The sequence below is a fragment of the Cynara cardunculus genome, unplaced genomic scaffold (genome assembly GCF_001531365.2).
Source record: "Cynara cardunculus var. scolymus isolate 2C unplaced genomic scaffold, CcrdV1 Un_Scaffold_5877, whole genome shotgun sequence".
In the NCBI taxonomy this organism is placed as follows: Eukaryota; Viridiplantae; Streptophyta; class Magnoliopsida; order Asterales; family Asteraceae; genus Cynara; species Cynara cardunculus.
In genome coordinates this window covers 15,275-27,724 of record NW_020202640.1, presented here as the reverse complement: position 1 = coordinate 27,724, position 12,450 = coordinate 15,275, and the positions used below count along the sequence as shown (strand labels likewise).

Below are 12,450 nucleotides of genomic sequence, written 5' to 3'. Positions count from 1 at the left end.
TTTAGACTTGGAGAATTCTTCCCAGATCTTTGATATTAAAACACATCTGTGGCAAGCTAAACAAGATAACCGTGATGTTACCTCTTACTATAATGAGATGGTAGCATTATGGCAAGAATTGGATCAATGCCATGATGTGTGGGAGAGTTCTACAGATTGTACTCGGCAGAAGAAGAAAGAGGAGAATGACCGTGTGTTCATGTTCCTGGCTGGTGTTCACCCAAGTCTCGATGAAGTTAAAGGAAGAATTCTTGGTCGAAAGCCTCTTCCATCCATCCAAGAAGTTTTTTCAGAAGTAAGACTTGAAGAAAGCCGAAGAAAAGTAGAATAGGATCCAACCTACTTATGTCGGGGACACAACCACCTTACTTGTCCGTGGCATAGAACAAGGGGGTGATACAAAAAAGAAACCTTATTGTGACCATTGTAAGAGGTTTTGGCACACTCTGGACAAGTGTTGGAAGCTTCATGGCAAGCCTATCGGCTGGAAGAGTAAGTTTGAAAGACCCCTACAAACCACGGTTAAAACGACTCAAGACACTCAAATCCAACCAGGACAGTCTCAATTCACAAAGGATCAAATGGAGCAGCTCCTAAAATTACTTAAAACCAGACCTGTCCTCTTCTGCTGACCCATCCTGTGCCTATGTGCAATCTGGTAAAAACACCCTTTCGTCTAACTTTTCATCTTCTCATATGTGCTTACAAAATGCATCAACATGGATCATTGATTCAGGGGCATCTGATCACATGACTTCTTGTTCGAATTTCTTCAATTCTTATAGGCCTTGTGCAGGAATTAGAAAAGTGCGAATTGCTGATGACACTTTTTCTATAATAGCAGGAGTTGGTGATATAAAGATATCATCGGACTTCATTCTTTCTAATGCCCTACATGTTCCAAAACTTTTGTAATCTCATCTCTGTTCATAAACTCGCTGCTGACTTCAATTGTCGTGCTTTGTTCTTTTCTTCCATTTGCATTTTTCAGACCTGGACTCGGGGAGGATGATTGGACGTGCTGATGAATGTGGTGGACTCTACATACTAGATGAGGGAATCCACTCTAATTAGAAGACTTCTTGCTTCTTCACCGCATCTGATTTGAGTAATAATGAGATTTATTTATGGCACTTTAGGCTTGGACATCCAAGTTTCTTTTATTTAAAACATTTGTTTCCTATGTTATTTGGAAATAAAAATCCCTCATCCTTTCAATGTGAGATTTGTGCGTTGGCAAAACTACACAAAAGTACGTATCATCCACAACCATATAAACCAACTATGCCTTTTGCTTTGATACATAGTGACATATGGGGTCCTTCTAAGGTCACTACGTGTCATGGGAATAGATGGTTTATTACCTTCATAGATGATCATACAAGGGTTTTTTGGGTCAATTTGCTTAAAGAAAAATAAGAAGTTGAACATGTTTTCAAAAAATTCTATAACATGATTCTAACTCAGTTTGGTACTAAGATTCAAATTCTTAGAAGTGACAATGGTAGGGAATATTTTACTAAAACTGTAGGGAATTTTTTAGATGCTCAAGGCATAATTCAACAAAGCTCATGCGTAGATACTCCACCACAAAACGGCATAGCCGAAAGAAAAAAACAGGCATCTGCTTAAAATCACCCGGGCTTTACTATTTTCAACTGAAATACCAAAATATTTATGGGTAGATGCTCTTCTGCATGCTACATATTTAATGAACCGAATGCCGTCTAAATTTTTGAAGTTTCAAACACCCATATCTGTTTTAGAAAGTTCTTTTCCAAAGTCACGATTATTTTGTTCCATGCCTTCAAAAGTTTTTGGTTGTACTGTGTTTATTAAGAACACCAATATCAACCTTGGCAAATTAGACCACAAAGCCCTCAAATGTGTTTTTGTAGAATCGCACCACATAAAAAGGGATTTAAATGTTTTCATCCAAACACGGGAAAAATGTTTGTTTCCATGGATGTTAAGTTTTTTGAAAATATTCCTTTCTTCAAATCTCGTCTTTAGGGGGAGAATAAAAAAGAAGACTTAAATTTTTCGGATCTAGTATTTCCAACTACATTTGAGCCATCTGCATTTGACTCAAATCCCAAAGATTGTCCAATCTTTAAACACGAGGAAAATGTTGATGTTCCAATAGAATCACCACTAGATCGAGAAAGTGAACATAATATTCCTCCTGAAGAAATTGAAGTACCATTTGAACCTTAACAAGTTACTCGAGAGGATTGTAGTGAGAAAGAAAAAAAACATTTCGTAAAAGTGTATGAGCGAAGATTCCCTCCAAACAAAGAGTTCAACACAATCTCAGCTCCTGATTATGAACCGAGGAAGGAACCATCTCTTGGTAAGTCATGTGACCTGAATGTTCCAATAGCCTTGACAAAAGAAAAATGTACATGTGTTAAATATCCTATGTCCAATTACATGTCTTGCTCAAAATTCTCACCAAAATACTCTGCTTTTACTTCAAATGTGTCCAAAGTTCAAATTCCTAACACTATACAGGAAGCCCTTAAAAGTGCAGAGTGGAAAAAGGCTGTTCTAGAGGAATTGAGTGCTCTTGAGAAGAATCAGACGTGGCGTGTTGAAGATCTTCCGAAAGGTACTCCCACAGTTGGTTGTAAGTGGGTATTTACTCCAAAATTTAATGCTGATGGAGCCCTTGAAAGATATAAAGCAAGGCTAGTAGCCAAAGGTTTCACACAAACCTATGGCATTGATTATACAGAAACATTTGCTCCAGTTGCAAAGTTAAATACCATAAGGATTCTACTTTCAATAGCAACAAATCTTGATTGGCCAATTAGGCAATTTGATGTGAAAAATGCCTTCTTGAATGGCAAACTAGAAGTTTATATGTTGCCACCACCTGGGTTTGAAAGTAACTTTGGCACAAAAGTGTGCAAATTAGAGAAAGCTTCGTATGGGCTCAAGCAATCCCCAAGGGCATGGTTTGCACGTTTCACTCAAGTAGTCAAAAGTCACGGATACAAACAGGCTCAATCTGATCATACTCTATTCACTCAATTTTTCTCAAAAGGTAAAATTACAACCTTAATAGTTTATGTAGATGACATACTCGTCATAGGTAATGATCATGAGGAGAGGGAAAGAATGAAGGATCGACTTGCTAAAGAGTTTGAAGTAAAAGACCTTGGAGAAATGAAGTACTTTCTAGGTATGGAAGTTGCAAGGTCAAGTAAGGGCATTGTATTGTCACAAAGGAGATATGTTCTGGATCTTTTACAAGATACTGGAATGAGTGCGTGCCAACCGATAGATACTCCAATTAACTCCAACAAATGGTTGGATGTCATTACTAATGGGAAGCAGGTTGATATTCATCAATACCAACGGTTGGTTGGAAGGTTGATTTACTTATCACATACACGGCCTAACATTGCTTTTGCAGTTAGCACCGTGAGCCAATTTATGCATTGTCCTTATGAAGAACATGAAGAAGCTGTCCACAGAATTCTTAGATATTTAAAGAGTTGTCCAGGCAAAGGACTACTCTTTAAAAAAGGAGACAACCGAACCATTAGAGCCTTCACTGATGCAAGTTGGGCAGATCCAAACATGAGCAGAAGATATATATCGGGATATTGTACATATGTATGGGAAAATCTTGTCACGTGGTGAAGCAAGAAACAAAGTGTTGTATCCACAAGCAGTGCAGAAACTGAATTCAGATTGATGGCAGATGACATGTGAAATAATCTGGATCATAAGGGTCTTTGCTGACTTATGTTTAAAGGTTGAGCTACCCGTAGCTGTTTTGTGATAATAAAGCAGCCATTAGCATCTCACAAAATCCAGTCCAACATGACAGGACAAAACACATTGAAGTGGACCGACATTTCATAAGGGAAAAGTTGGACAATGGGACTATCTGCATTGCATTCATCCCTTCCAAAGAGCAAACAACARATATCTTAACMAAAGGACTATTTAGACRGRCATTCGATCGTCTTATAGACAAGTTGGGCATGYATGATATATATSCACCAACTTGAGGGGGAGTGTGGAATTGATACAATGAATATAATCCTTGATTTCTTGGGATTATTTTTCCTTTTGTAACAGATTTGGTAGATATTTGTATAGTTTGGTAAGTTTCCTTGTATGTTATCAAATCCCTTAAATTATGGGATTCTAGTTAGGTCTAGAAGCTGTATAAATACCCCTATTGCTTTTCAATGAGAATAAAAACATATTTTCTTTGAAATTACAGGTATATATTGTAGAAGGGGTATTTCAAAGATTATAGGGGGATAAACCTAAAGTTTGTTATTTCCGGTAATTAATAGGAAGAGGGTAGAAAGAATTGGTATGCAGAAAATTATTAAGAGGGTACATTAGGAGAGCTCTGGCCTCTCTGATAACTAGAAACCATTCCTTTTATTGTTAATCGAATCATCCAACAGTTGTTCTCATCATTTGGTTTCTATTTCATCTGTTCTGTTGATTTGGTTCAACACAAAGTGCTCTCCGAACTAAGCAAACTACGCTGATGAACTCGGAGGACAGTTGAAGCAATTATGGAGTGGATGGTGAGAATGGTCTTGCAACTCAGGTTGGAATAGTGCACATTGTGTTTGTTCAAGTATGCCATTGTTTTAGCCAATACATGGGCTCATTTACTGCTACAGTAGTACCCTGGACAGGGGCATCTGAGCTTCTTAAAGAAGGGAAAACAACCATGTCCTGCTTTTGTTTGTCTTTGTTCTTCCACTGAAAGCTGGATTGATGATATACTGTAAGGAGATTGGTTCGCAACCCCCCCCCCCAAAAAAAAAAAAATTAAATAAAAAGAAGAAACAAATTAACTACCTTTCTCTGTTTTTCATACCGTCACTTTGCCTTTACTTCTTAATTCTTGAAAATGATTCGTACTATACCTATCTCTGTTTTTCATACCGTCACTTTGCTTTTATTTCTTAATTGTTGAAAATGATTTGTACTATCACAACATGCAAACTTAATCAGAACCTACTATTTTGGTTTCTTCAGCCGAATGTTTCAAGGACCGAACTGATGTTCAGTGCTTACATCGGTGGCAGAAAGTTCTAAATCCAGATCTTGTTAAAGGCCCTTGGTCAAAAGAGGTGAGCATAATGTTTGCCGTCTCCCATGGATATGTTATTTATTGTTTTCTTAATATAATAAATCTGTTGTGTTTTTAACTATTGTCCATCCTTTGCAACTTATTGTTACCTACTCAGGAAGATGATGTTATAGTTCGATTGGTGGAGCAACATGGAGCAAAAAAATGGTCCGCCATTGCACAACATTTACCTGGACGCATTGGTAAGCAGTGTCGTGAGAGGTAAGATTTACTCCATTCTATGCTTGTGAAGTTTGATTTCAAATGTGGTTGCTCGATGAGGACAGTAATCAAAGAAAGTCAATAGGTGGTTTGGTATATGATATTGAATTGATCATTTACTATGGTTTTGTTCACCGTTGAAAACAACCATCTTTTTGTTTAGATCATTTAAATATGTTAACAGGGAGATCTTTTCACCTATTGAGTTCATTCTTTCTCCTCTTTGCAACCAATTTTCTTATTTCTAGTTCAGATTTCTCTCGTCTAGATCCCATTTAAGATCAACTAGATCAGGGCTAATCTGACACTGCTGCTCGACTAGAAGGTCAAGTGTTCAAGCCATCAAATTCCGAAAACAGCAAGGGAAATGATTTGTACAAATGTTCCATTCCCTAAGCTTGCTAAACGGAGGAGCTCTAGAGCATCGAGTGTCATTTTTGGATTTCAATTACTCATAAGAAGTGGACAACTCATTGCATTTCCTTTCTTAATATTATCACCACGGCATAAGTGTGTACTCGTAATTGATGTAGCATTGCTCTAGGGTATGCAAGGATGATTAGAAAAAGGAACTAGGGCTTTTGAGGGACCACACATTAAAGATTTGGAACTTATTGGTCGCATAAGAGAGATGTTTGGTGTCATTCAGTCCAGCATGAAGTAGATTCTCAGAGGCAAACTCTGAATTCATTCATAGATAAAATAATCTTGCTTATAAGTAGGCCAACAAACCATGATAAACACCATGTTCGCAGTACGGGACAAAATGTATGCTGAAGTTCATGGCAAACAAATTAAATACCAAATGATTGCTTATCATTAAGCCTCTCGACCACAAGCCAGGTAATTGACACCCAGGCAACAAAGGATCTTGGATTAGGGGTTCATTATTGATGATATATATATGTCGTCGAAGACAGCCAAAACAAGTTATCTTGCTGAGAAAGCATGTGAACATCAAAAGTATATTAAAGAAAAAGAAATGCGAAGCTAACGAGATTGACTACCACAAATGGCAACTAAGTTGTCAAAGCCTCAAGGTGCAAAGCGGTCTGGGCCTAGGAGCCTTGAATGCTAGGTGCATCGTGTCAAAATGAACCTTACGGCCTGACAGACGAGCATCAGCTGTTACTCAAGCGAAGAAAGGTCAAAAACACTAAGCTGATAACTGTCCTAGATGACTTCAACTTTAATTGCAGATCATTACATTGCCAGAAATTGACCATGTACACCAGACTTTTTATTGCAACAAGTGCAAAGGTTGGTGGGGCATCTCATAACCGCATCAAACGGTATGGGATGCATGAGGTGGGGGAGGGGGGTTGGAAATGGCTTGAGAGGACTTTGGTTATGAAAGTGCAAGACAGGGATAAAGCTCTATGGACCTCATACATGTAGATGCTAACCTAAGTGATAGTTCACCTGCTTTTTAATCTTATTTTATCGTATTTTTATGATTGTACTTTTCCAAGCATAGCATAAAGAGGGCCGGCACTTATGATGATGCCAACGCCTATGGCTAGTGTTTTGGAGGTGTGCTTGTTATTTTTCTGTCACTATTAAAAGCAAAAAAACAGCTTGAGAGCAGGCTTGCAGCACGTGCTATATATATTTACCTGTTAATGTAAGTAACGTGGGCATTGCCTTCATGTTGTGTTTACATCAATGCAGGTGGCATAACCATCTGAATCCTGCCATAAACAAGGAGGCTTGGACTCAGGAAGAAGAACTGATGTTGATCAAGGCCCATCAAGTTTATGGAAATAAATGGGCGGAGCTTACAAAATTCTTGCCCGGGAGGTATGCTTGCTATTTTGTTTTTTAATTCCTATGTGTCATTCAAATTCATTGCTAATTTGGCTCTCAGGACGGACAATGCTATTAAGAATCACTGGAACAGTTCAGTTAAAAAGAAATTGGACTCCTACATGGCATCAGGATTGCTTGCACAGGTCCAAGGCTTGCCTTGTGTCAACCATACGAATCAGTCGACTCCTACTACATCAAGGACACACCAATTCAGTGGAGATGATAGCATTCACAAAGATACTGCAGAAGTTGAGGAAACCTCAGAATGCAGCCAAGGTTCAACTTTTCTGAGATGTTCCCATTCTAATAATGACATAGCGAAAGATGAAAACCAATCAACTGACATGGCAAAAGCAATTGTTTTATACAATGGAGATGAAAACCATCAGGCTGACATGGGAAAAGCAGTTGTTCTGTATACTGGAGATGATACCCAACCAGCTGAAAATTTGAATCATGGGATTGATCCAAGCAGTTCTGCAAACACCAGTCTGCCTTCCGACTTGGTTGATTCTTCTAAACTAATTGAACAAAATTATTTACATGGCTGGCAAACTTCAGATAGAGGGCAGTTTTCCTCCAATGAATTGCAAAACCTGTCTTCTCTAGGTTTGACAGGGGAATCGGAATTTACGCACTGTAAAGATGTTGATCAGAAACAGGAGTCAGTAAGAAAACGGATACAAAGTTCTGCAGGTTTTAGTATTTCTACCTCAGTCGTGAATGATGTTGTTGGTTCTGATATGTTGACACAAATGTTGACATCTGAAGATGACTGTTCGAAAGTGATGCACCCACCTGATGGATCATTGGGTTCGTTAGTTTATCAACAATCCAACTGTGAGATCCCTTGTGCAGACAATTCAAATTCAAAATCATATTATTCAGAGTTTGTGGGAACTGCCTCCTATCAGTCTATATGCATGCCTTCACAACTTCCCACTTGTATCTTTGATGGTGAATCCTATCAGTATAATTGTCTATCTGTTGGAAACCAAGAATTCACTGGCCTTGCCCATGATGGACTGACTTACACCAACGATTCTAGTAATTCTCATTTCTTCACTAATCAAGATAATGCAGGGTCAAAAGATCAAATAGATCAAGCTAAGGATCCAGTGGAGCTCTTATCTTCAGATGCTATTGGTTCAGGACAACTAAATGTTACTGAAATTGATCCATCTGTTGATGAAAACCTTGTTTCACAAACCCAGCAGCAGGAGCCAGGAACTCTGTCTTATGAGCCTCCTCGTTTCCCAAGCATGGACATCCCGTTTCTCAGCTGTGATCTGATACAGTCTGGTGGTGATATGCAGCATGAATATAGTCCTCTTGGTATTCGTCAGCTGATGATGACCTCTATGAACTGCTTTAGTCCATGCAGATTATGGGATTCACCTTCACTCTATGACAGCCCAGAGGATGTGCTGAAAAGTGCTGCCAAGACTTTTACGTGCACACCATCCATATTGAAGAAGAGAAACCGTGATTTGTTGTCACCTTTATCTGAGAGAAGATTTGGAAAGAAGCTAGAACATGTCTCATTCATCAACTCGGCCAAAGATTCGTCACAGTCAGAGGTTATGTTTGATGAGAATAAGAACCAGCAGTTACCATCGTCTAGCCAAACTGCAGATTCCGGACCATTTATTGACGATAAAGAAAATTTGGACCCAACTGAAGAAATAACTCAAAAGGAGGGCGGCAAAAGCACACCAGTAAAAGTAAGTGTGAAACCGTGACTTTAGATTAGTTTGGACTACTTGATAGAACTAAACGACATACTGGGAAGTCCATATTCTTCACCCTTTTCCTTTAGATACTCTTCATAACCTTATCTGTGATACTCTTTTGAAGATTTGTTATTTGTGGTTATTCTTAATGCTTTCTACTCATTGTCCCGATCTTGTTTCTTTCTGATGTTACAGAATTGTTTTCACTTTTTGTCAGGTGCAACTGCCACCAGCCCTTATTGAACAGAATTTAGATGATGAGTCTTTTTTGCCTGATAAAGTTGCAACCATATCAGCTACACCCAAGGGCCCACACGCAACAGCTCCTGGTAAATTAAGCTCAATGATTTTGGAGACAACAGTAGATCCACTCACTCTCATTCCATCTGCATGTAAGAATCCATGTCAGTCTCTTGTCAGTCCACATACTGTTTCAGGGAAGAGAAACAAGGCTGGAAGTCGCTTTGCTGCATCCATACAAACTGAATTTATGGTTGAAAATGATGCTTTTGTTGAAAATTTGGGCATGTAAGATATTCAACGCCCTGAATTTATCTTAAATAATAAATAAAGATGTTTTAGCAGTTGGATAATGCTTTCTTTGTAGGTTTGGGGAAACTCCCTTGAAGAAAAGTTTGGAATCACCTTCTGCATGGAAGTCCCCTTGGTTCTCCTTTTTGCCTGGTCCAAGAGTTGATACAGATATAACAATTGAGGTCATAAGAAGCTCTTGTACATCTCATTCCTTTGATTTCTATATTTAAAGAAAAAAGAAAAAGAAAATAATATGTTGGGTCCTTTGTAGGATATTGGTTACTTTACAAGTCCAGGTGAAAGAAGCTATGACGCTCTTGGGCTAATGAAGCAGTTAAGTGAACATACTGCTTCAGCATATGCCAATGCTCAGGAGATTTTGGGAGATGAAACTCCAGATTCCATACTAAAAAAGAGATTTTCAGAGAAAGGGGAAAAGAGTCAAAATGTCTTGGTACGTTGCAGTTTTCACTTTAGGCAAGTATTGAAATAGCTACCTATCAGGGGCTGGTGCTTTCTTCATGAACTAAAGAACAAATTAAAACTTAAATCAAAATAGAAGCAGGAGCCTCTGAATATATATATATATACATACACACACACTGTGGAAGTTTGGATTTTTTTTTACCTTCCCAGTGTTTTGTTGTGAAAAGTTTTAAGTGTAAAAAATGGTCTCACAAGTCTCACAAAAACAACCTGGTCTCACGTGAACTCAACCTTACATATATATATATATAGTCGAAGGTTATTTTAAGAAGTGGTAAATATTTGAGAAATAAAGAACTAATCCTAGCCATTCATACGGTCAAAATCGGATTTGATTGGTCAATAATTATGGCTTTTTGACTGATCAAAAATTACGGCTATGCGAAAAATAGAGAGGGTAGTTTTGTAACTTTTACAAATAGACGGCAACACATTCATATATGAATCTATGTGATTCACATATGAACTATTTTAACTGATTCACATACGAACCCATGTGATTCACATATGAACTAATTAACTGATTCACATATGAACTAATTAACTGATTCATATATGAACCAATTAACTGATTCATATATGAACCAATAGTTTACGTGTGAACTAATAAACAGGTTAACATATGAACATATAGTTCATATGAGTATCACATGTGTTCACATATGAACCTGTTTGTCGTATATTTGTAAAAGTTACAAAACTACCCCTCTATCTTCCGCATACCCATGTGAGGAATTATCCAGTGCTTCACGGTCAAAGTTGCAAATATTGATCATATGAAGGGTTAAGATCACTTTTTTACTTCTCAAATATTTAGCAATTCTCAAATGAACCTTTTCCTATATATATATATATATATATATATACATACATACACATACTACACACATGTATATGTTTGCCAAACTAGACAAACTAGGTATAGCAGTTTTTGAACTTCGGTTCTTTTTACTCGATTGTTTCGCATGTGGTCATATTTTGGAAACGTTTACAGACTGAGAGACGGGTGTTAGACTTTAGTGAATGTGGGAGTCCTAGAAAGGGAGAGCAAGGTGGCAGCAGACATTCAAGTGGCATAAGTTTCTCAAGCCCATCTTCCTACTTGTTGAAAGGTTGCAGGTAGATTGTACAACACATATGAGCTGAGGTTATGAATTCGGATCATAATTTGTATGCTTTTTTCTCTATATTCGATTGTTGTTAACATATGCATTTGCTTTCCATGCAATCATTCATTTTCTTTGTGTTCAAATGCTACCCATTTCTTATTTTGGATAAATATCATTTTAATTAAAGTCATATGTATGCTCTCATCGATGCCTTCTTTGTAGAATTCATGATTCTTGTGTTTTTTTGTTTTGGTGCCTTTCTGTGTTTTAAGGGATTTATAGGTAATATAAACTAATTCCTTTTTCTTCCTCCAACAGACATAACATGGAAAAACATGCTTTTTTATGAGGATTTGGTAAGTTACTTGTAACTACCTTATAAACATGTTTTGCTCATGGATTAACGGGCCTCAAGTATTGTTTACCCTTGAACTATAAAAAAAACCCTAAATGACTAGTTTTTTACAACTTAAACTGAAGATTTGTTGAATGTAATATTAGGTTAGTTAAAAGAAAAAAAATGTTCAATGTTCTCTCAGTTTTTACAAAAAATGTTTGTTAGGATAATAGCGAATGTGTAACAGTTCATGTTTGAGTTAGATGTCCTTATGATAAGGAAATGTTGATGTGTGTTATTGAATAAAAGTTTAATTGATAAGTTTCAAGATTTAATGAGACTTTTCCGTAAGTAAATTCTAGAATTTTGTAAGGTTTTTGTTAAAGATCGAATTTTGGAAAGTGGTTACCTATAATGTTAATTTATAATAAACGTTACTAAGGGGCCGTTTACTTAACGCTTATCCGGTAAGTGTTTATCCGGTAATTTTCCTTACCGAATTTTCCTTACCGAATGAACAGGGCAAGGGTCAAAAATCTTACCCGGTAAGAGCAAAGATAAAGATGGAGAGTCTTACTCGGTAAGTAAGAGTGACGACTTTTACCTGGGTAAGTACTTACTTGGTAAATTGTTGCATATGATATCATTTTGATGTACTACAATCTTACCCCGTAAAATAAATTATAGTATTGGCTCCTAAGGGTAAGCACTTACCGGGTAAGCATTTAGATAAACGGCGCCTAATTGATGCAATCGATTTACTGATCGGTTAATATTAGTATACAGATGGTTAGAACAAAAGTATAATCTATTGGATAAAAATTACATTCTTATATTAATATGTAGATAAAAATGATAATACTATTGTTATAACAAAAAGTTATTATTAACAATGTATTTATTTATTTATTTTCTTATAACAAGAATTTATAATAAAGTAATGATTCATATAAGATTAAGTAGTGATAATATCTGTGTGTATGTGCATGCGTGTGCGCTTGTGTGTGTCGCTATATTGAAGATTATGTGGACAATGCAGAATTTATGTTCACTAGGAGCATGACACCTTTCCATAGTCATTAGGAGACTTGTTATTTAGTGATG

At 37.1% G+C, this 12,450-nt stretch overlaps 1 protein-coding gene across 4 annotated transcripts; it reads left to right on the top strand.

Annotated features, from left to right (window-relative positions):
* The first annotated feature begins 4,929 nt into the window (after positions 1–4,929).
* Positions 4,930–11,211, top strand: LOC112504520 (transcription factor MYB3R-4-like). Of its 4 annotated transcripts, XM_025108458.1 has the most exons (7): positions 4,930–5,338; positions 7,010–7,138; positions 7,206–8,871; positions 9,098–9,408; positions 9,488–9,596; positions 9,686–9,868; positions 10,895–11,211. In XM_025108458.1, exons 2-7 carry the CDS (start codon positions 7,071–7,073, stop codon positions 11,021–11,023), a joined length of 2,466 nt encoding a protein of 821 aa, XP_024964226.1. In that variant the 5' UTR covers positions 4,930–5,338; positions 7,010–7,070; the 3' UTR covers positions 11,024–11,211. The 4 variants fall into 4 exon arrangements, with proteins under 4 accessions (XP_024964226.1, XP_024964228.1, XP_024964227.1 ...); XM_025108460.1 differs by lacking the exon at positions 4,930–5,338 and having other exon boundaries at positions 7,047–7,423; positions 7,757–8,871; XM_025108459.1 differs by lacking the exon at positions 4,930–5,338 and having other exon boundaries at positions 7,047–8,871; positions 9,098–9,209; positions 9,318–9,408.
* Positions 11,212–12,450: the final 1,239 nt, after the last annotated feature.

Coding starts and splice junctions, on each gene's coding strand:
- LOC112504520 (XM_025108457.1), top strand. CDS start 7,096: ATGGAAATAAATGGGCGGAGCTTACAAAATTCTTGCCCGGGAGGTATG. Junction 9,409..9,487: donor TTTGTTGAAAATTTGGGCAT/GTAAGATATTCA, acceptor CTTTCTTTGTAG/GTTTGGGGAAACTCCCTTGA. Junction 9,597..9,685: donor ATACAGATATAACAATTGAG/GTCATAAGAAGC, acceptor GGTCCTTTGTAG/GATATTGGTTACTTTACAAG.